Genomic DNA, 24,775 nt, shown 5'->3' on the forward strand with positions numbered 1-24,775 from the left:
GAATCCAAGAATTTCCACACTTTTGGAAGCAAAGCCATGCAAACTGTATTCCATTTCCGTTGCACTCATATTTTACTCACTTATCCCTGTCAAGGTTGTGAAGACATCACACCAAATAATTGTAATGCATGTGAAGTCTTGCTTTTCACAGACGCTGGCAAGAGTTTATCTATTGAGAATGGTAGATATTATTGCTTTAAAATAGCTGGCAGTCATCATTTCCAAACTAGTCATCCAGGCCACACAGATATTTCTTTCTTTACATAAAGATATGTCTCATAAACTGATTACAGACCATGATTTTTTTTCACCCATCTTTTATATTTCTATCTCTGGCAGCAAATAGTTTAACATAACACGTTAATAAGCACTTACCAGGCCTGCTCAGATTGTGGATTGGGCCAGTCCAAGCGGCACATGCGGCCCACAGTACCATTATGCCTTGGGAAAGACTTGAGGGTACTAAACACTGGATAGGGCAGCATGATTAACAATGACACCACCCAGGTAGCAGCGATGACACGATAGGCGTGAGATCGGGTCTGCCATGCACGGGATTTCAGTGGGTTACAGATGGCACTGTATCTTTCGATAGCAATGGCCACCAGGCTGAAGGTGGAGATGCTGACGGAGACTCCTGGAAGAGAAAATAAATGAGACTAAGAAAACATTTGCAAAGCCAGTCGACTCACTTCTTGTACACAAAGAGAGACATTGTTGCAAAATTTACATTCTACATTCGTACTCCTCAATAGATAAATCCTTTGGTTATCCTTCAGTTTGGACTCTCCACAAGGTTCTCCGGGTGCCACCCTGAGATACTGAAAAATATCTGAACTCAAGTAAAAACATATAAAGTGAAAAAGTGAAAAAGAAGGCAGACATATTTGTTCATTCATTTGACTGAAAACATGCTTTGCTCCTGATTTTAAGTGGCACACCTGGCAAAATCACCTTACATCATGTTAAAACTGCACTTTAAATTGCATTTTGTATTGTTATGCTTAATTGGATCCCCTGTGTCCACAAGAGGAAAACATGAGAAAGAGAATATTACCTGAATTATTTTTATGACACAACCCATCCCCTTGGATTATTTCACAAACTGTGCCATCACTATTACCAAGTATAACAAATATCAATCTGTTGACAAGAAACATGTCCATGTACAGATGGCACACTTTGGAAATAGAGCAGTACTAAGCATATACATTTAAGTCTAATATTTGCTCATCTTTTAGTGAACACTAACAAACAAATTGATTATAGCTCATCAAACTGTTTAAACATGTCAAAAGTAGCCGTGACTATTTACATAGGAGAAAAGTATGTGAAAGAACACACCCTTGCAATACAAGAGCCTCCCAGTTCAAAGTCAAATAAATGTCAGGCTGCTCCATCAACAGTAGCAATGAATGTGGCCCAGTTTTCTACAGCAGCAGTTCAGCCACAGATCCAGTTCACCAACAGGATACTTTTCAATGCTGTAACTAACTGCCAAACATCGCCCAGATTAGGTTTAAATGTCTGTGCTATCTGGATATCAGACTAGAAAGCCAATTCAATTTGTGGGCTTTAAGCACACTTTTAGAAATGTGCATGCACTATGCACTTTAGACGTGAAGCATACAGAGCATAATTTATGTGATAACAGTGTTAACAGTGACGCCATCTTCACTGCCTAGAGAGTGACATCGCTACCCAGACTGCATTCGAGCAAAAATTGTAGCTTAGGAATGAAAGGACCTTTACAAGTCTAACAGGTTTTTGGTATGAGTTTTAAATAGCTGGTGTTAAAATCCAGGTTATGGTCACATGGCGAACAGGCAAATTTTCAAAGGCTAAAGGATGTTACATTTCAAATGAAGTCTTGTAACGAGTGAGAATCAGCTAAACTCAAATTTTAGCACGAAGCCTAACCCAGGTCACCAGAGACCTGGTAGATGTTAAGAGATTACAATTTAATTCAACTTTATTTATACAATGCCAAATCACAACAACAGTCGCCTCAAGGTGCCTTATATTGTAAGGTAGACCCTATGACACAAAGGAGAAAACCCCAACAATCATATGACCCCCTAATGAGCAAGCGCTTTGGCGACAGTGGGAAGGAAAAACTCCCTTTTAACAGGAAGAAACCTCCAGCAGAACCAGGCTCAGGGAGGGGCGACCATCTGCTGCGACCAGGTGAAGGGAGGAAGACATAATAAGCTGCATGTTTCTTGATGGTCAGTGTTCCTTTTTAGACACTGTGGCGGGTGTGGTGAGCTCGATTAGCTCATCACGCCTCCCCTATTAAATGTGCCGCGACCTGAAGAATTCTTGTTGTTGCTGTTGTTGTGTATGTGTGTCTGGCAGCTGAACAGCTGCAACCGGAAAAAAAAAGTGTGTCAAAAGTGCGCCTGTTCTTTAGCCAAGATGGCGCCGAGTATGGCAGCCTCGTCGCGAGCTCCCCCAAGCAACAGCTGTTTTTTGTGTCTAATTTTACTTTTTCTTTATTTTTTCACGAGTAGCACATGTCTCCTTGTGTACGACCGACAAACCTTACTGGACATAAAAGACGGACTTTCTCATCACTTTCCGGAGTTCAAGTTTTGCAACACGGACCCTCCGTTTGCAGACCCCGCATTCATCTCACCTGAGACGCCTTTGTTCTGGGCCCGTGGAGGCTGCAAACGCCGACGCAGAGGGAGAAGATCTGGCGTTCTGGTTCGACTGAGACGGCGCACTAACATACCACCGTTACCCAGTTTATTACTGGCTAATGTGCAGTCTCTGGAGAACAAGCTGTGCGAGCTTCGGGCACGGATCTCATTCCAGCGAGAGATGCGGGACTGCTGCGTGATCTGCCTCACAGAAACCTGGCTATCGGACAAGGTACCGGACTCCGCAGTACAACTACCGGGGTTCTCTGTGCACCGCGCGACAGGTCACAGGAGCTTACTGGGAAAAGCAGAGGCGGTGGTGTGTGTTTCATGATCAACAACAGCTGGTGTGATTATGCGAACGTGCACCGGTCAAATCCTTCTGCTCACCGGACCTGGAGTACCTGATGGTTAAGTGCCGGCCATTCTGGCTACCGAGGGAATTTACAGCAGTGATTATTACGGCTGTTTACATTCCCCACAAGCCGACACTGACCGAGCACTCAGGGAACTGTACAGCGCGATCAGCAGTGAGGAAACCGCACACCCAGAGGCGGCGTTTATCACGACCGGGACTTTAATAAGGGTAACCTGAAGAAAGTCTCACCAAAACTACACCAACACATCCATTTCAACACTGTGGAGACCGGCTTCTTGACCACTGCTACACCTCTTTCCGGGATGCGTACAAAGCCCTCCCCGCACCCCATTCGGCCAATCAGATCACCGCTCCATCCTGCTTCTACCCGCCTACAGGCAGAAGCTGAAACAGGAAGCTCCAACCCTGAGGGCGGTGCATCGTTGGTCGGACCAATCGAGTCTACGCTGCGGGACTGTTTTGATCACGCGGACTGGGAAATGTTTCACGTGGCTGCTAAAGACATCGATGAGTACACAGACTCAGTCTGTGGATTTATCAGAAAATGCGTGGAAGATGTCGTCCCATCCAGAACAGTTAAATCCTTCCCAAATCAAAACCCTGGATTAACGGAGATGTTCGCGACGGCGCTGGCGGCACGGAGCACCGCTTTTGCCTCCGCGAACACATCGGACTACAAACACGCACATTACCAACTCCGGAAGACGATCAAAGCAGCCAAACGTGAGTACAGGGACAGGGTGGAGCAACAGTTTGACAACCCTCGGAGTATGTGGCAGGGACTAAACACAATCACAGACTTTAGAGGGAAACCAGCACACCGCAGACCACGGCCTCTCTGTGTGAAAATCTAAACGTATTCTACGCTAGATTCGACACAGCGAACACCATGAGACCGACAGTGTGCGCACCGCGGATGACGCCAGTGCGCACACTGTGTCTGAGGAGGATGTGCGGAAGTGCTTCAGGAGAGTGAACGCACGCAGCTACTGGTCCGGACGGGATTCCCGGCCGAGTCCTCAAGTCATGCGCGGCTCAGCTGGCTGGAGTGTTTACACACATCTTCAACCTTTCCCTCTCTCTGTCTGTAGTCCCAGCCTGCTTCAAAATGGCCACCATCGTCCCTGTACCCAAATCTTCCACCATCTCCTCATTGAACGACTGGCGACCTGTAGCCCTGACCCCATCGTGAGCAAATGCTTCGAGAAGCTGGTCAGGGACTTCATCTGCTCCGCACTACCCGACTCACTGGACCCTCTACAGTTCGCATACCGCCACAACAGGTCCACTGATGATGCCATAGCCCTGACACTCCATGCTGCCCTGTCACACCTGGAGAAGAGAGACACGTATGTGAGAATGCTGTTTGTAGATTACAGCTCAGTATTCAATACCATCGTTCCCTCGAAGCTGGACAGGAAACTGCAGGATCTAGGACTGAGCAGCTCCCTCTGCAGCTGGATCCTTAACTTCCTGTCTGACAGATGCCAAGTGGTCAGACTGGGCAGCACCACCTCATCCCCATCACACTGAACACTGGTGCTCCACAGGGGTGTGTACTGAGCCCTCTCCTGTACTCACTCTACACCTCACGACTGCACGGCCACTAACAACTCCAACATCATTGTGAAGTTTGCGGACGACACTACAGTGGTGGGTCTTATCACCAACGGTGATGAGACAGCCTACAGGGAGGAGGTCAGCGCCCCGACCCACTGGTGTCAAGACAACCATCTCACCCTCAACGTCGCAAAGACGAAGGAGTTGATAGTGGACTTCGGAGGTGCAGAGGAGTACACACCCCATCACCATCAACGGCGCCGCTGTGGAGAGAGTGAGCAGCTTCCGCTTCCTTGGTGTACATCTGGCTGAGGATCTTACGTGGTCAGTACACATAAACAAAACAGTGAAGAAGGCGCAGCAGCGCCTCTTCTTTCTCAGGAGACTGAAAAGATTCGGCATGAGCCCCCGCATCCTCAGGACCTTCTATCTCTGTGCCATTGAGAGCATCCTCACTGGATGCATCACCACCTGGTATGGCAACAGCACCGCTTACAACCACAAAGCTCTCCAGAGAGTAGTGCGGTGGGCTGAACGGATAATTGGAGGTGAGCTTCCCTCCCTCCAAGACATCTACAGGAAGCGGTGCCTGAGGAAAGCGGGGAGGATCATCAAGGACTCCAGTCACCCCAGCTATAAACTGTTCAGACTACTTCCATCAGGAAGGAGGTTCTGCAGCATCCGGTCCCGTACCAGCAGACTGAGAGACAGCTTTTTCCACCAGGCCATCAGACTGCTGAACACGTCATAGACACCTCACCCTCACTACTGGAACTTCAACATTATGCACTCCATACTGTATATAAATACCACTGTTTTGCACATACCAACCTCTGTATATTTTATATATCTTATTTTATTGTTTACTTTATTTCATTTGTAAAACATGTATATACACACTATATACACACTCACACACACACACATGTAGAAAAACATATTTAGTATACACATTCAGTAATGTATATACCTTTATATATGGTACATATATTTATCACTTTTAGATTAGCCATTTTTATATTTTGCTTGTTTTACGTTATTGTATTTTTGCACAACTCTGTTGCTTGTGAAGCTTCAAGACACAAATTTCACTCGCATGTACTGTACCAGTGTACCTGCACATGTGACGTGACAATAAAAGTGATTTGATTTGATTTGATTTGATTTGAACTATGTGGTTGGGTCCGTCCTTTCTGCCACGTTGGTGCCAAATCCCAGGAGGCAGTATGGCGGAACCACGACCGGGCCAGTCAGGAGAGGCGCTGGTGGCCGAGCTGGCAGCCACACGGAGTGAGCAGGCAGCAGTGTCTCCCCGACAGGCGGAACAGCTGCAGGACCGGTTCGAGCACCGGATGCAGCTGATAGCGAGTCTGGCAGTTCGGGTCGGTTCCTGGCTGACATCGCCGCTGGCCCCACCGGCGTCCCTTGACTGCATGGGGGAGGGAGGCGACCCCCACGCCTGGACCTGCTGTGCCCCGAGCCGGAGGTCACCGTGCCTGTGTGACCGACGCCTACCTAGCCGCCTGTGAGCCTCGGCACAAGTCCACGCCTGCTGCGCCTCCGCCACTTGCCACGTAGGCGGCCTCCAGTCCAGCTCAGTTGAAACTGCTGGTCACAAGGTCGGCCCCCTGATCCCACTACTCCCTGCCACTGGTCCATGGGCTGGGGACACCAATGGTCATGGCCCATTTCCTCTTCTGCTTGTGGGGGTGGGGAGGAGGACACACCTGAGCTCGATCAGCTCATCAGGCCTCCCGTATTCAACGTGCTGGGACCTGATGAGTTTCTTGTTGTTGTTGTTGTGTGTATGTGTGGCTGGCAGCTAAAAAGCTGCAACCGGGAAAAAAACGTGTGTCAAAAGTGTGAACTATGTGGTCGGGTCCATCCTTACTGCCACAGACACAAACCAATGCCAAGTTGAATTTGCATGTATTTATATCCATAATCAGCTGAGGGGGAATGAAGTAACTTGTTGTGTGTCTGTGCTCTAAGTGTGAGTGCAGATGAGACAAACAGCACACGCACATACCTGTGTGTCACAAGCAGGAATAAATTCCCTGCGCTGATCCTCTGTCGCTACGAGAGGCAGCAACCTCAATCCTCCATTTCTCTGTCACGCAGCGTATTAATCCCCATTCATTGTTCCTCCAGGACGGAAGAACATATCCTGCCTAAACCAGGGCTTTACGTTATCACTCATGGGAGGAAGTCATTCTGCATTTTCCTATGAGCACGGTGCAACTCAATTTACAGGAACAATACTAAGCTTTTGAGTGGTGGTCAAAAACTGTTTCCCTTCATCCTTTGGTGCAGGCTTTTCCTGCAAACCTGTGATACAAAAAAAATGTGTTCCTTTCTATTGTGGTAAGCTTTTCTATCTTATCAGTGGTAAAAGATTACGGATTTAAGTATATATTGAGTGAAAAAATGCAAGTATTGAAACCCCCAGAGAAAAAAAAGGGGGAACAGCAAGGATAGTTGGATTTGATGTGGATCTGATAGGAGCAGGGAGGAGCTGTATCTTATTCCTGCGCTACCAGAACAAAGGAGCTGACTGGCAAAGATATTCGACAACAAAGAGAACATCAGCTGCACAAAAAAGACGTCTGAATGCCTTTTCTGTTCCATGAGCTGTAGAAAAAAAGTATTTCAGCTCTTTGCAAGACGGGTAACTTTTTGATTGCTGCTACACTTGCATGAAACCTGAAGGAATAACAAAGCTGCCCCTTGATTATCAGGCAATCATTAGTCCAACCAAATCAGTAAACCCAGTGCAGTAAAAGAGTATTTTCCCCTTCCTGTTTTCCTAGTTTTTTGGTATATGTGTCAGATCATCAAGCAAATTTTAACTCTAGACAAAGATATTCCGAGTAAATACAAAATGCATTTTTTAAATATTATTGTAGGGTCTTTACCTAAGAGTATAAAGCACCTAGAGTTGACTGTTGCTGTATGAAAAAAAGTACTTGCCTCCTAAACCTAATAACTGGTTTTGCCACCCTTTGCCGCAAGAACTGCAACCAGGCGTTTCCAATATCAGTCCTTCACATCACTGTGGAGGAATTTTGGCCCACTCTTCTTTGCAGAAGTCGAGCATTGAAGGCCCGTTGAAGGTCATGGAGAAGCATAAGTCCGGTCTTTGACTTGGACTTGGACAGAAACCTTCCAAACCATCCAACTTTTGTTTAATCAATCCACAGAACGATTTCCCGAAAGTTGTAGGGATCATTAAGGTTTTGTCTTTTTTCTTGTGTTCTTTTAAGTCAGCAGTGGTTTTCTCCTTAGAACCCTCCCATGGATGCCCAGTCTGCCCAGTTTCCTTCTTATTGTTGAATCATGAACACTGAGCTTAATCACAATCAGAATATTTTATTAATCCGTGAGGAATCAATTATTAAGAAATCAGGATGGGGTAAATACCTTTAACAGAATTGGATATACTGACTTGGTTGGAGCGAGGTGCCAGAAGGAGCACCTCACCGCAGGACAGAAGAGCTGAACTACTTCAGGGCTGCAGGTATAAGATAAAGAGGATATTTTGAATCAGCATATTGATCATGCAAAGCTCCTCTAGCAAAATGTAATCTTCCTTTTAATACCTGAACTTGATTTTTTTATGGGCCTCGAAAACTATATGAATAGTGAAATTATTATCATAAATATGGAATGATAATTTGAATACTTTGGCTTAGCATGAGTGGGGGAATTCAGACTATAAGGTACTCCTCTCCCGTGGGGTGTACAAAAATGCTGCAGTGTAAGAAATGTGGGTTGCTTTGTAAAAACTGCAGTACTGCTTGCTGATTTGGCCCATCGCTAATACTGTCAGACTCACATTATAACTGTAAAACATCTCCCTGCATCCTTAATTTTGTGTAAGTCATTGTTTTTGTAACAAACTACACTTTTAGTTAGAAGTCCTCTGTTTTTCTCATTTTGTTCCTTTGATGGTTTTTCCACTACTCTTTCATCTGTTTTCATCTGTGTCTTTACTTGGTTCACCCTTTTAGTCTTGTTAGTTCTTGTGGGTTTTTTTGCTTTTGCCTTCCTCTTTTGTTCTTTTTCCACCCTCATCAGTGTTTGACTGAGTTCACCTGTTTTTATTGCGTCTCTTTGTCTATGGTGTGTATTTAGTGTGTCTCAGTTTCCTCAGTCTTTGTCTGTTTCCCATTCCTTTTTGTCTCCACTTTGTTTAATTCTGGCTTCCACCTTTTGGTTGCTCTCTCTTTTAGATTTCTTTAAGTTTGCTGTTTTTCCAAGCACATCTGTATAAAACCTTCTGTTTAAATACACAATCTTTGAAATTACTGTCAGCCTGTAGTCCCTTAGTGTCTGCTTTTGGGTCAGTCAGCGAGTTCACTCAACAGGGACAGGAGCATTACAAAAAGAGTTGCTAACACGCAATTTTATCACAATTGTAATGGTGCCAGTTTACCAAAATATGTAGAAACTGCATATGTTGCACAATGTGCAAACATAATGTATGTTTACAGGGTACCCTGTATTGTGTCCATGGATTTTTTTTATTAATTAAGAAGAGCAGTAAGACCTGTTACCAGAGCGCTAAATATGCTGTTTCACTTTTTGTCAAAGAGACTCTGAGTCTGCCAGCCTGTTTCCATGAAACAATCCTGACTTCCATCACTGTTGTCCACTGTCCACTGCATGTCTACGCAGAAGGAGGTGGGTGGCACAGTCAGCACATGCGAATCTTAACACAGAGCACAGACACTGAAAGTCGTCTCACACTGTAAGTCTCTCACGCCCACATGTCTCTTTCAAGTGCTAAGCACAGACACGGAGAGAGACCAAATCACACACAGGGGTTTTCTTTTGTTATTGCTTGAAGTCGGCGATGCTCAGCCGCAGCACTGGCTTACACTGATTGCAGAGAAAGGGAACACGGAAAGGGAGGAATGTTGTTATATTTCATTCTTTCACTGCAAGGCAAAGAAGAGGTATAATCAAATAAACAATGCAATGAGTAGATGGAGAAAAGCAAGTGTTATTTATACAGCACATTCAAATGTGCATTAGAAAGCAAACAAACAGCAGGATTAAAAGAAAGGGCGTCAAGATGGCAGTAAAAATCTAATACAATAAAAGTTTGTATTATATTGTCTGTGTGTGGACCAAGCCAACAAACATGGAGGATGCAGGTTTTAGGAATGAATGAATGAATGAATGCAGCAGTGAAACATTCATATATAGCCTATAAACTGCATGAGGACTTGTGCTTTGTGAGGACATATTAATAAAGATAAGTAGCTTTATAGTCATTATTGAGGCCTGTATAGTCACAAGTTCACATGAGTGATGTTTTTAAACCCTACACTTATAGTAACTGATGGCCGTGAGGCTCTGTAGATCCATACTGACAGGAAATGCACTTTCAGGTGATGTACAGCACCGATCCTTCAGTGATTTAAACTGATGACTCTGTTACACAGACAGCACAAGGAAATTCAGACCAGACTAATGTGCTCTTAGTCGAAAAGTTTGGCCCTAATTCTTCAACCCTTTCAACATTTCAGAGAAAAAAAACATCAGACCATCTGTTTTATTACAGCCACTAGAAGTCATCACTGAGATGAGATCAGCACCATCGATGGACCGATTTATGAAACCTCTAAAGAAAATTAAACTTAAAATTAAACTCAAAACAATACTGAAGTGGTTCTCCCACACAGGCTGCCCAGGTATAATAATGGCTTCTGTAGTGTATTTTTGATTTCAGGTTTTTGACAGGACAAAGCCACCTACAATGAGTTTACCAGTGAACAGTGCTCTCATTCTTCAATCAGTCAATCCTAACTAGGTAGCACTGCTTATTTTGGTTTCGTAATAGCTGGCTTGTTGGCCAGATTTTAGCTGTGCTCGGTATCATTCAGCCAGAGACCCAACTCCAGAGAAGATCTGTGCTGTGAGTTGTAGAACCTGCAGCAAATAGCAAAATGGGTATGCCAAGCTCACCAAGGCTGACAAGTAAAACAAGGACTACCAGCTGCAGCCCAAAATAATAGAGTTGAAGCTCCTCACTGTGTCCATGTCGTCCCCTCACCCATCCCAAAAGAGAATTGGAAAAACTGTGTGAAACTCTCTTTTTTGGCTTAGTGTGCTTGCTTATTTTAGCCAATGACAGTACGGTTCACAGCCAGCCATAACATAAAAACAAATTGACAGCTTGGATTTAGAAAACTTTGGTCTTGACATTCATATCAACAGTATTTTATCACCTAAAACTCAACCAGACATTGTTCCAAATTAAGCTCACCCCTTCACAGCTTTCCACAGCAGGACACTATGACCTGCCACACCACAAAAACTGCAACTGCCTCCAAAATTGTTAAATTCCAATCTGATTGAGTGTTGGAACAAACCTAATCCACAGGCGTCGAGGTGAAGAGATCGGTGTGTGTGCTGGGACTAATGACTCTCTCTCCTCTATATACAGTGACAACAAAGACAGACAGGAGAGGAATGTGAGTGGAGCAGCTAGGGAAGTAAATGCTCACAGAGTTACCTGTGCCGAAACACAGAAGAAACTGCTGTTCAAGCAAAATAAAGACTTTCACTAGCACGGAAATCCTGTGTGTTCCGGGTCACAAATACATATATATATATATATTAGAGCTGGGCGATAAAACGATAACGATATGTATTGTGAAATAACTTTTTCTCGATAGAAAAATTAAACTATTGCGATAGGCCTCATCTCTCTTGTCCTCTTAAAAAAAAAAGAAAAGAACAGCCAATCCAAATTAAGTAGCGCAGAGCCGAACCAATCACAGCCGCAGCGTCACGTCACATGACTTGTTACGTACAGCACAAGCGCCAAGGCGCACATGTGTATTTGTTTTTGCAGCCGTGCAGCCCGGGTAATGAAGGAAATGAGTTTGCCGACTAGAGAAAAATCAACCGAGAGCGTGAGCGAAGGTTACCGAAGAAAAAACAGATGATGGTTCCAATGCCGGAGAGCTTGTCGAACGGAAGGGCCAGTCCTGAGGAGTCAGCTGAACGGTAAGAACAAGATCCGGGCCATCAACACCTACGCCCTGCCCGTGATCAGGTACCCTGCTGGGGTAATAGGCTGGCCAAAGGAGGAGATAGAAGCCACTGACATAAAGACAAGAAAGCTCCTTACCATGCATGGAGGGTTTCACCCCTTGGTCAGAGGGCCCGGTGGCGCCAGTGTCCGGCAGCCTCGCCTCTCTCAGTGCGCCCCAGGGTGGCTGTGGCTACAACGTAGCTTGCCATCACCAGTGTGTGAATGTGTGCGTGAATGGGTGGATGACTGGATGTGTAAAGCACTTTGGGGTCCTTAGGGACTAGTAAAGCGCTATACAAATACAGGCCATTTACCCCAAGTCCAGCATCCTGAGGCTGTACGCTAAGCGGAAGGAAGGGGGCCGGGGACTGGTGAGTGTCAGCACCACAGTCCAGGATGAGACAAGAAACATCCACAAATACATCACAAAGATGGCCCCAACTGACAGCGTGCTCAGTGAATACCTCAGGCAGCAGAAACCCAAGAAAGAGGAGGGAGACGAGGAACCATCATGGAAGGACAGGCCCCTGCACGGTATGTACCACCGGCAGATAGAGGAGGTGGCTGATATCCAGAAATCCTACCAGTGGCTGGACAAAGCTGGACTGAAAGACAGCACGGAGGCACAAAGCTGGACTGAAAGACAGCACAGAGGCACTAATCATGGCAGCACAAGAACAAGCTCTGAGTACAAGATCCATAGAGGCTGGGGTCTATCACACCAGGCAAGACCCCAGGTGCAGGCTGTGTAAAGATGCCCCTGAGACAATCCAGCACATAACAGCAGGGTGCAAGATGCTAGCAGGCAAGGCATACATGGAGCGCCATAACCAAGTGGCCGGCATAGTGTACAGGAACATCTGTGCCGAGTATAACCTGGAAGTCCCAAGGTCAAAATGGGAGATGCCCCCAAGGGTGATGGAGAATGACCGAGCTAAGATCCTGTGGGACTTCCAGATACAGACGGACAAAATGGTGGTGGCTAACCAACCGGACATAGTGGTGGTAGACAAACAGAAGAAGACGGCCGTAGTGATCGATGTAGCGGTTCAATGACAGCAATATCAGGAAGAAGGAACACGAGAAGCTGGAGAAATACCAAGGGCTCAGAGAAGAGCTTGAGAGGATGTGGAGGGTGAAGGTGACGGTGGTCCCCGTGGTAATCAGAGCACTAGGTGCGGTGACTCCCAAGCTAGGCGAGTGGCTCCAGCAGATCCCGGGAACAACATCGGAGATCTCTGTCCAGAAGAGCGCAGTCCTGGGAACAGCTAAGATACTGCAAGAGGACCCTCAAGCTCCCAGGCCTCTGGTAGAGGACCCGAGCTTGAAGGATAAACCGCCCTAGGGGGCAAGATGGGTGTTTTTTTTTTTAAATATATATATATATATATATATATATATATATATATATATATATATATATATATATATATATATATATATATATATATATATATATATATATATATATATATATATATATATATATATATATATATATATATATATATATATATACATATATATATACATACATACCTGGAATTTAAATAGTTACATTCCTGAAACTGATTGAATGTTTGATCATTTTAAAAACCAGTTTATGAACCAGTTCATGGGGGATCATGATGTTGAATGCAGAGCTAAAATCAGTAAACAACATCCTTACATCTGCTAATGAAAGTGAAAATGAATGAAAGTGAAATGCTAGTGAAAGGGCTGAGTGGAGAGCTGTGATAAATGCATGATCTGTTGATCTGTTAGAGTTTAAGTTGAGTTTAAACTACATAAGAACATCTTATGTAATACTCAATACAAATACACTATGAACATCTTATCTTGTTGAATTTAATATGCTATATGTATGATATTCTGACAAGATGAAATGTAACTGATTTTGTTCAATAATGAGTTTGAGTGGATTTTATTTCTTTTATTAGATTTCGATTTCTTTGTTAGTTATTATTTTGTTTTGTTTATGATTTAGAATAAATAAAGTTTGGAGGAAAAGACACCAGTGGTCGTTATCCTGCTGGGATTTGTGGTTCATAAAATACTTGGTGTTGATTATTAAATTCACTTCTGGGACCTTTTGAAGTGCAGTCAACTTTGGATACCATGGAAACCATCAGTGCATCTCTCAGAGTTCAGTGAAGACGAGCATTAAGCAGGACCGAAACAAACGTCCCTCACATACCAAGGGTACGAAAAAAACAGCTTTCTTCAGCTGTTTCATTTGTAACTGGTGGTCAGTGGTAGTTCTAGTAAATCAAAGGACGTTCACAGTGTTTTGTACTTTTTATTGTGTTATTTTCAATTGAATTCATGTTTCAGGTCCAGTTTATCTTTAAAACTAGGCACAAACACAAGATGAAATGTCTGTAAATTTGAGGTATCTAACTTGATTAACTTTCTTATTGCTACTTTAAAGTATTTCATCATATTTTCAAGCTAAATTTTAAAGGTACATATGTGGTTATTCGTTTATGTGTTTGGATGAGAAGTCTTAACATCAGTGTTGTTTTTAAGGCAGTATTTGGATCATTTTTCTCTAAAGCTATTATTTTTATGTTTGTCAGAGCTGATTCACTGATTGAGGAATTTGTGAAGCCGAGTAACACCAGCAGCCAAATGCTGACAGTGGCAGAGGTAAGTCACTTTAACCTGACACATTTGATAAGGAGGAGACATGGCATTCCCACCTAAAATTGCCTCATGAAAATTAACTGCTTATCCCGAGGAATGCCAGTAGGTAAACCATACCTGTTTATTCTAGTAACACCTAATTTTATGAGGATGGCCTAAAAAAGCACAAAGGTCTTAAAACTGTACCAGTGGAATTCGTGTGTTACAGGTGCCAGATATCCTTACAGCTGTTTCTGTTCAGAAGTTTACTGTAAGCCACGAACGTCCCAGACTGTAATGCATTATGCAAAGTGCACCTCAGAGAAATTGCATCACACAGCCAGCAGCAAAAACACAAACATGGATGCCTAAATATGATTGAAGATTGTGCTCGTACTATGAGATTATGTAGTGCTTGTGAACTTGAGTAGCAAAGTAGCGAAGGAAAACAACGTTAAGGGTGCGTTCACACCGAACGCGATAGACATGAACAGAGCTTCAGGTTTACATGTAAAGTTAATGCAGTTTCGCGCGACTGGGGGTCGCGCGAAACTTCAGAAGCAGATTTGCGTCGCGAAAACACTTTTCTGCCTGATTCGCGCAACCAAGTAGTGCGACTGACACGTTTGAAGCGCGAAGTAAAATACACACTGCAGTTTGTGTGGTGCATTTTGTGCATTTGTGCTTATCACGTCTACCGCTACTAAGAGCAAATGCCGCCCTGGGCAACCACTCGTGTCGCCTGTATTACAAACCGCTACTGCGTCTGGCACTACTTCCTCCCACATTTCCGCTTCACGAGCGTGAAAATTGCATATTTTAAAGCGCGACCAGTTCGCTTTGGACGCGCTTCAAGGATCAAATGTGCACGCGACCAGCTAGGGGCGTCTGGCGCTTTTTGGTCGCGTCTATCGCGTTCGGTGTGAACGCACCGTAAGGCTATGTATACTGGTCAGAGCAACTCACTGGGAGTTTTTTCCTTAGTCCTTGTTAAATAAAAAAAAAAGTTATGTGTGAAGACACAAAGTTGGATTTTACTCTTCCGCCTGTTGGGAAATGTGGCATTGTTGATGCCGTTGTACCTCTGTTTTTATGATTCCTGTTCATTTCCGGTGAGTTGACTAACTTAGCTAGCATAGCAAGCTAATCGTTAGCTAAGTGTAATGTAAATTTTGTGTGTTCCTTTTAAGTGCTGTATTATCCTTTTTTTCACTTGTGAATAATCTAAGCCAATCGGAGATGTTTTTTTCTGAAAGATAGGAAGTAAGTTTTATTTCCTGTAAGGAGATGATAAATATGAGCAGTCTTTGGATAAATAGCACTGCGACCACGTTTTGGACTTCCCTCATGCATCGATAAGGTGCATTCTCACAATTCAGTAAGAGCTGGATTAATGTGACAGCTGTTCACAAAATATGAGATTTGGTCGCAAATGCGACCTAAATTCTCAATGGTGCAACTAAAAAAAAAATCCTAGGACCAGCTGTTCGAGTAAAAAAAGAAAAGTCAAAAAAAGTCTCGCAACTCTGAAAGTCTCTGTGTGGCCAACAACAGACACACATTATGCCCATATCGTGGTCTAAACCAGTCAGAGATAGTCAAGGGCGGAACCTCTCAGATCCCCATGCCCAAGGTTCGAATCATTTGAAGCATTTTTAATTTTGACTTTTAATTTTGACTTTTGACCGTATTTTTCAGACTTTAAGGGGTGCTTAAAATCCTTTCATTTCAAAAGTGTGCCTTATGCACGAGTTCTGGTTGTGCTAACTGACCACGAACTGATTTTATGTGGTACACGGCACTCAAAAATCTGTCAAAATGTTTTAGGTCGAACTTTGGTAAGCTACGAAGCCGCACCACTGGATGGATTGCTGGAGCATTACGGCTTCCTTAGTCAGGAGCCTCGCCGAGTAATACGTACCATGATTCAACATATTATTACCGTATTGTGTGTGTATAAGGACCCCAAAATGGCACCTGTTAAGAGACATGCTTACGAAGCGGATTTCAAACTCTATCAGTCACGCAGTAGAACATGGGAATAGAGCAGCTGTGAGAGAATTCAACTTTAATGAGTCAATCGTACAGAAGTGAGGAAGCAAGAAGAATGAGTTGAGAAAAGTTTGACTTTCGCTTAATGCGCCTTATAATCCAAAAAATATAGTAACTAATCTTTCTTGTAGAACTGTGCTCCAGATTAAGAACTTTGTGCTGGCAAGATTTTTATTCATTTACAAATCAATATTGTCTGTATGGACAGTAACTTTAAAAAAAAGTTAAACATCTAAAGCTGCGGTGTTCAGTGATGCGGTCGAAAAATTGGGGTGCACCTAACTTTTATGCTTGTGCACCTAAGAAAAAAAGTTAGGCGCACCAGTGCAACCGTGGCAAAAAGTTAGTCTGGAGCCCTGCGTTACTTCTTGACAGATAAGCTTATGAGATCTCAAAACAATACACTACCCGGGTAGTACTACTAACATTAACACTATACACACACCCTTCACACACCTGAACTGAAAAGACTGAAAAGAACTCTGAACTCTGGACTATGAAACTGAGTACACGGACTGACAGACATGGACTATTGGGATTTCTTGTTGTGAATGGTTACTGTTTGTGTTTTTGTTTTGAATGTAGTGGTAAAGTACTGTGTGTTACACAATTAAGCTGAATAGAAACCTATAGGAGAATCCTGTAACAATGCCCTAACCCCAAAGAGCCAATCAACAGGCCAAAACATATGAGCCAAACTCTGCTGCATTGAAGAGATTTAGCAATCTGAGCTGTGTCAGCTTACTCATTGTTATCAGTAAATATTTAGATTAATGTAGTGTTTGTTTGTTTTTTGTATTCATAAGGTTCAAGTGATTTTCATCAGAGATAAATGGTGATTTATTACAAGCAGTTTCTATGTCCTAGTCACCTCCTAAAATTGACTTTATTTAAGTCAAAGATGTGAAATAACTGAGTGGATTGGTTCCTAAATGGATGTGGAGCTCACAGACATGCTCTGCTTTCTTTGAGTTTACATTTTTGGCTCCTGTTTGCAGTCCAACCATTATTTTTGTTATGTAATAACCTGCTGACACAAGCAAAAGACATGTTAGTATACTCTTGTGTGATATAGGGTTGGGCGATTGGATGAATATATCGACTATCGACAATAGGCTGAGTCCATCGGCGATCGTTTTTACAATGGCGATGTATTTATTTATTTATTTGCCCATGAGGAAGTTTGCTAAGATTGATGGAGCTAATAGAAGCAGTCAAGAGAAAAATGATAGCCTAGCAAACTCAGCCGGATGGTGGACACGTACATCCCCATGCAAGTTAGTCGTGTTTGAGTACTTTGTTCGCACTATATGTCTGCACAAGCGACACACCGCTTTGGTTACATCCTTAGGTTTACCTCTTTTATCCCAAATGGGCAACTTTATATTTTTTTTAGTGCTGTCAGCGTTAACGCGCCGTCATCACGACTAGCACGATTAACAATTAACCCATCTGGAGTGCAGACTGAGTCAAAATCCCTGAAATGTCTCTGTCAACGCATTACGGGCAGCTTGTCCAAAGTTTGTTCATTATGCGCTCCAGATCGGTTGAGAGAGTTAAAAATTTTAATCGTGATGACCGCGTTAATGCTGACAGCCCTAAATTTTGGGGGAAAATTAGTTTGTCCATGTATTGATTTCTTCTGTGTTGTAAACGCGCAAATCAGTCCGTGCATGATTACATTGCTCCGCCCATCAAAAAGTCTGCGTATGTGCAAATGTATCGCCCATCGTCGATTATTGGACTGACGATTGTCGGTTGAAAAATTTTTACATATCGCCCAACCCTAGTGTGATACACCGTAATAAACTTGACTGAAATTTGCCAAACTCTCTCTTTATTGCTAACAGCTTTTACTCTGAAATTCATACACTAATTATGTTTATCCATCCCCCTTATGTGCAGTATCACTAAGTGCAATTTTTCTGATGCAACATAGTATTTTATTCTATTTTATCTTGTTCTATTCTATTGTTTTTCTTAATTTTTGCTGCTCTTAACTTTGTATTTCCACTTTCTGCTGTGACCAAACAAATTTCCTAACTGTGGGACTAATAAAGGTTTATCTTATCTTATCTTATCTTATCTTATCTCATCTTATCTTATCTTATCTTATGTGAAGGTCAAAGGTCAACTTCACAGTGAAATAAAAATGTTCCCAAAGGGGCCAGGGGAACAGTTAATTTAGGATTTAGCATTTTTGGCATTACAGGTACAGCCAGGATATATTTTTACTTACCTTTCACTAAAATCGCAGTTTCCCCGCTGACTCCAATTATGGAATCAGATTCATTTGGAATCAAATGAAATCCAATGACAGAGAGATTTTGAAGCACTTACAGAGGCAAGACCTATGTATATATACGTATGTATGTATATACATATAGATAGATAGATAGATAGAAATAGATATAGATATATATGTGTGTATATATATATATATATATATATATATATATATATATATATATATATATATATATATACACACATATATATACACACACACATATACACACGCACACACACACACACACACACACACATACACACATATATATATATATATATATGTGTGTGTGTGTGTGTGTGTGTGTGTGTGTATATGTATATGTATATGTAAGGGAGAGAGAGAGAGAACTGATAGTGTGTGTGTGATAGTGACTGATGCCCAAATTGTCTTTGCGTATATCAAACAGACTGGACACTTTTCCATTAAATGCATATCGCATATGTCTTAGTTATTGCTTCTTTTGATAGTTTTCAGATGCTCTAATCAAAGCTTCACTCTCTGCAACTTGGCAGAATTGTGAGGATTTTGTTTGACGAGAGGATTTTCTGCTGCAATTCTGGATGAGGTGCTGACAAATTAATTACCAGACAACTAACCGAACCAAATGCTCACATTTTCCCCCTGCACTTTCTCTGCTCTGCTCCAAATGAATATGCTCTAATCCTTTTTTTTTTTTCACTAAACCTGACTCGAGTCAACACTCACAGCCTGATAACTGGCTTTTGAAGCTCTGAAGTTTGGTGTCGCAGATCTCTCGGCACACCTCAGCCTCATCAGTGTTGTTTTTAAGGCAGTATTTGGATCATTTTTCTCTAAAGCTATTATTTTTATGTTTGTCAGAGCTGATTCACTGATTGAGGAATTTGTGAAGCCGAGTAACACCAGCAGCCAAATGCTGACAGTGGCAGAGGTAAGTCACTTTAACCTGACACATTTGATAAGGAGGAGACATGGCATTCCCACCTAAAATTGCCTCATGAAAATTAACTGCTTATCCCGAGGAATGCCAGTAGGTAAACCATACCTGTTTATTCTAGTAACACCTAATTTTATGAGGATGGCCTAAAAAAGCACAAAGGTCTTAAAACTGTACCAGTGGAATTCGTGTGTTACAGGTGCCAGATATCCTTACAGCTGTTTCTGTTCAGAAGTTTACTGTAAGCCACGAACGTCCCAGACTGTAATGCTTTATGCAAAGTGCACCTCAGAGGAATTGCATCACACAGCCAGCAGCAAAAACACAAACATGGATGCCTAAATATGATTGAAGATTGTGCTCGTACATGAAAGCATGCTCTCGAATATTACAACATCAATCTCATAACTGCCATGGAAACAGCACAGGGGCTATTATTCATATGATTACCGAGCTGGGGCAGATCGGTGGATACTTAGATGAATGGGCAAGTAGAAGGATGAATGGTGTATTATATGTCTAGTGGGTGTGTGTTAACAGATGACATTGCAAAGCTTAGATGAGTTCCTTGAATTGGTTTGTCACAATATCGATAGCTGAGGATAGGCACAGTGATGCTGTTTATTGATTGGTTTTGGCTAGATCAGGGGTCGGCAACCTTTCTGATGATGGGTGCCATCTAAAATTTCCTCAGAAGTCAATGTGCCATATGATGCATTAGCAATAAATTTATTAACAGTTACACACTATATAGAACAACTTTATAGAATTATATTTGTTCGCAGATGTTGGCAGCTATCAGCGAATAGTTATCAGCTATTTTGAAACAAAAAAAGACTTTTTATCCATAACAAGAACTCCATAACAGCAAATGAACTGTACAACAGAAAATGCAAATGCTATTTATGGTCTCCTCACAACAATGATAAGAAAAATAAACTGGGCCAATATGGTATGTTTGTTAATACAGAGACACACATGTTAATGTGATCTTATTTTCGTTATTTTCAGCCAATTACAAGTTGAAACTGCTAGTTGGGGTTGTTAGCTAAAATGCCGTCATTAAGAAGCGGCACAACTAATGTGTCCATGCGAGCTTGGACACATAGTTTCTGATCTCACTGCCTGATGAGACCAGGGCTATGACTGCTGGGATTTCAATTGTACTGCATAAAATATGGAATGGCCTGACAGAAGTTTGGTTTCTTGTCAGTCCAGTCATGTGTCTGTGGCAATAATCCGATCAGACCACGATTTAAATGGAGAGATTAGGTGCTGAGTTGGGGTGTCGTAAAAGTTCCCTGAAAAATGAAAAATCATCCCTTCAAATACAATGTTCTGATGAATTAATGTTATCTTTTATTAAATTCATATTATCCAATAAAAGACTTCTGATGGGTTTATATTTTATTATTGTCATTTGTATTAAGAAATATTTAACCACATATTATTAGAGGTGTATAATCGATTGTGTAGTGATAGGATGTGTGATCTTTAGTAGTCTGCAGAGAGACGTTGTGTGCATTCCAGAGTGTTCTGGCTTTCACACCCACACTCTGGGAGCATGGGAGAGGTCGTACCTTGTCTTATTGTTTTATGGTAGGATAAACGTATCTATATCTGTTTTAGGCTAAGTGCCTTTTGTTTAGATGAACTGCTGGACTTCCAGGCCAGCAGGTTTAGGGAAGTCATATATGGGGTCATGCTTTGACCCCACACGTACACATATACACACACACACACAGGGTATTCTTTGTTCACATGTATACCTATGTAAGATGTTATATGTTAATGACCCTATGCATATTCACGTAACCACAATAAAAGGAGTGCTATGGGGAACCTGGCTGAGAGTCTGACGGAGGTCAAGTGGGTGGAACGACACTTGGCTCCAGGCAGGTCTCCCTCATGCATGAGTAACACAAAGAACTCTGCCTACTTGTGTCTTGTTTTTGCTGTGTAGCAAATTGTCCTGAACGTTCCAGCGAATAGGTTTATGCTATAAACCTATCAACTTCCTTGAGTTTCCAACCATAAAATGAGAGGCAGAGCTTTCAGCTATCACACTCTTCTCCTGTGGAACCAGCTCTCAGTTCTAATTTTAACATCAGTCTTTTGATAAAGATTAATTAGTTTAGATAGTTGGACTTGAAGCCGGTGGCCTTAAACTACTCTGTAGTTATGCTGCTACACTATGTTGCCAAGAATATTAAATCACCCAACCAAATCATTGAATCAGGTGTTCCCATCACTTCCATGGCCACAGGTGTATAAAATAAAGTATCTAGGCATGCAAGCTGCTCCTACAAACAGTTGTGAAAGAATGGATTGCTCTCAGGAGCTCAGTAAACACTATCATGAAACTGTCATGAGTCATAAAATTTCCTTGCCGTTAGCTATTTCACAGTCCACTGTTAGTGGAATTATAACAAACTGGAAGAAATTGGGAAAGACTGCAACTCAGCCACAAAGTGCTAGGCCATGTAAATTCGCAGAGCGGGGTCAGCAGAGGTCACCAACTTTCTACAGAGTCAATCACTATAGACCTTCAAACTTCATGTAGCCTTCAGATTAGCTCAAGAACAGTGGGTAGAGCGCTTCATGGAACGAGTTTCCATGGCTGGCCAACTGGTACAAAGCATGCTGCCACTGGACTCTAGAGTAGTGGAGATGTGTTCACTTTGGTGTGGAAGAACTTGACTGGCCTGCACAGAGTCCTGACCTTAAGCTGATGGAACACCTTTGGGAAGAATTAGAGCACAGACTGTGAGCTATGCCTTGTCCAACGTAAGTGTCTAACCTCATAAATTTGCTTCTAGAAGAATGGCCAGAAATTCCCATAAACATACTCCCAAACCTTGTGGAAAGCCTTCCCAAAAGAGCTGAAGCTGTTATAGCTGCAAAGGGTGATGTGGCATCATGTTAAACCCAATGGATTAAGAATGGGATGTAACTTGATTTTGCGTGAGTTTGAAGGCAGACAATAATTTTAGTGATATAGTGTATGAATAAGAGATGGTCTCCTGGTGTGCCAGCAGTTACTTTACTGCTGGAGGTCTCTTCCTGTTAAAAGAGAGTTTGTTTTTCCCACTGTCTCTAGTTTTGGATTGCTGCGGTTATGCTCTTATATTTTATGGTCTTCACCTTTCAATAAAAAAAAAGCTTGTGCTGTACTGACCAGCAGCAGAAAACTGAATTTGTATCAGGATGATCACTGTTTTTCACTTCACCTGGTTCTAATGTTGTGGCTGATCGGTGCATTAGAACGAGCAGTGTTATGAAGGATGGGTGTACAAATGTGTACACAATACAAATTTTTTGACTAGGTATAGTGGCATGTTAGCAACCATGTCCAGTCCAGAGAATAGAAAGACTAGTGGTAACTCTGTAGATCATTTGAGGTTATCTCACCAAGAGTGATTCCTTCATATTTTGCAAACACGGGCAGACAAAATGTATTACCCTGCTAAAAGAGTTCCCTCATTATCTTTTAAGACATCTTAATCATTTCATAGGGAGAAAATGAAATGCTTTGACAGTTTTTTTTTTGCATAGATGCAGCAAAGAATGATCAACATCTGCAGAAGAAGACACCATGCTAATTCCTGTGGTCCAGTGCTTCATCATTTCACTCATTCATTATGAAACTACTTTGTAGCTTAATTAAAACAAGCATAAAATTGTAAAACAGTGATCAAAAAACCAAAAAGTTGGTATTTTAAGTCCAAAGCAGCTGCTCTTCCTGCTCCCTTCCTCCTTATCACAGCTGAGAGAGCCCAGTAATTGAAAAGGAGATTGGGCAAGCCTGTCCTCAGAGATGGCGCGTTGCATTTCTGAAACAATAATAGGATTGCGATCCTGACCGTTCGATATAGTTTTTCGACCATTCAAAAGCTCAAAGTGGAGCAAAGAGACAAAGTACTGCAGTCAATCTCAGTTTCCTGGCACTCTCTGTTGCTTTCAGTCTGACTCAGGCCTCACGTGGCACCTCAACTCTGGCCTGATGAGAGCCAGCTCATCGCTAAGTCACACTCCTGAAGACGTGTGACTGTTCGAGCACTTTCAATGTGATGGTTACTTTCTGACAGGCAAAAAGAGGCCCAGAGAAAAGCCTCTTTGCAAGACAGACACTTGTTAAATATCAAGCAGTTTTAGGCAGGAGGATCACAGTGTCTGATCAGCTGTGAGTCACAAAAGAAGGCCAGATTTCTCTTTTAGAAGAATAAAACACATAAAGCCCAATCGCCAAATGACCAGCTGGATCTCATATACTTAATTTTTTTTTAAAAGAACATGATAATAATCACATTAATGTAAACTCTCCCTTATTCTTGTTGTGCTAGTTGTGTAAGACTTCTGAAATAATGAACCCAATCCGAATGTAACCGAGCCATAAATTACATATTGTTATAATTACACAAAATGTGTTCTAGACCCCAAACTGTTCCTTTTATACCTGACTTTTAGGACCTCCAAGCCTGTAGTTATGTTCATTATCAGTTAGAGCCCCTCCTCATTATGTGTGCCTATGCCAAGAGGCACACATATTACTATTCGTCGGATTTATTATGTGTGCCTATGCCAAGAGGCACACATATTACTATTCGTCGGATTTATTATGTGTGCCTATGGAAAGAGGCACACATATTACTATTCGTCGGATTTATTATTCTTATTATGTGTGCCTATGACAAGAGGCACACATATTACTATTCGTCGGATTTATTATTATGTGTGCCTATGCCAAGAGGCACACATATTACTATTCGTCGGATTTATTATTCTTATTATTATTATTATTATTTTCCTTTTTCCGCCTGAAATTTTGCAGTGTATCTCGACCCGCAGTTTTTGGACAAGCTTCATATATGTTACCTCATTTTGTGCGGCTGGATCTGGAATGGTGTGCTATGACTTTTGGTGTTTATGAATATTATAGTTTTTAAATATTAATATTTTAGTGAAAATTTTCCCCGCCTCCTCTGCCAAACAGTTTTGACAATAGGGGTACATATGTTACATCATTTTGTGCGGCTGGAGCTGGGCTAGTATGGTGTGACTTTTGGTGTTTATAACTTTTATAGTTTTTGAAATATTTAGATTTTAGTGCAAATTTAGGCCAATTTCTAGGCTCCTGAGAAAGATTCTGCTTTTGGCACCATAGAAACAGACTTCATTTGTGGTGTCTTGGCTCTCTCTAGTGGTATACCGGGAGTAGTACAGCCGAAAAGATTTTATCCTTGAAAAGATTTTATCC

The 24,775-nt window shown here is 42.2% G+C and overlaps 1 protein-coding gene across 1 annotated transcript in view; it reads right to left on the reverse strand.

Annotated features, from left to right (window-relative positions):
- The window catches only part of LOC116314370 (cholecystokinin receptor-like), a 114,175-nt gene that overhangs the window by 20,294 nt on the left and 69,106 nt on the right, over positions 1–24,775 (reverse strand). Inside the window, exon 3 of the mRNA XM_039607566.1 lies at positions 376–637. Coding sequence (XP_039463500.1) covers positions 376–637 — 262 coding nt within the window. The remainder of the gene's footprint in view (positions 1–375; positions 638–24,775) is intronic.

The sequence above is a fragment of the Oreochromis aureus genome, linkage group 23 (genome assembly GCF_013358895.1).
Source record: "Oreochromis aureus strain Israel breed Guangdong linkage group 23, ZZ_aureus, whole genome shotgun sequence".
Lineage (NCBI taxonomy): Eukaryota > Metazoa > Chordata > Actinopteri > Cichliformes > Cichlidae > Oreochromis > Oreochromis aureus.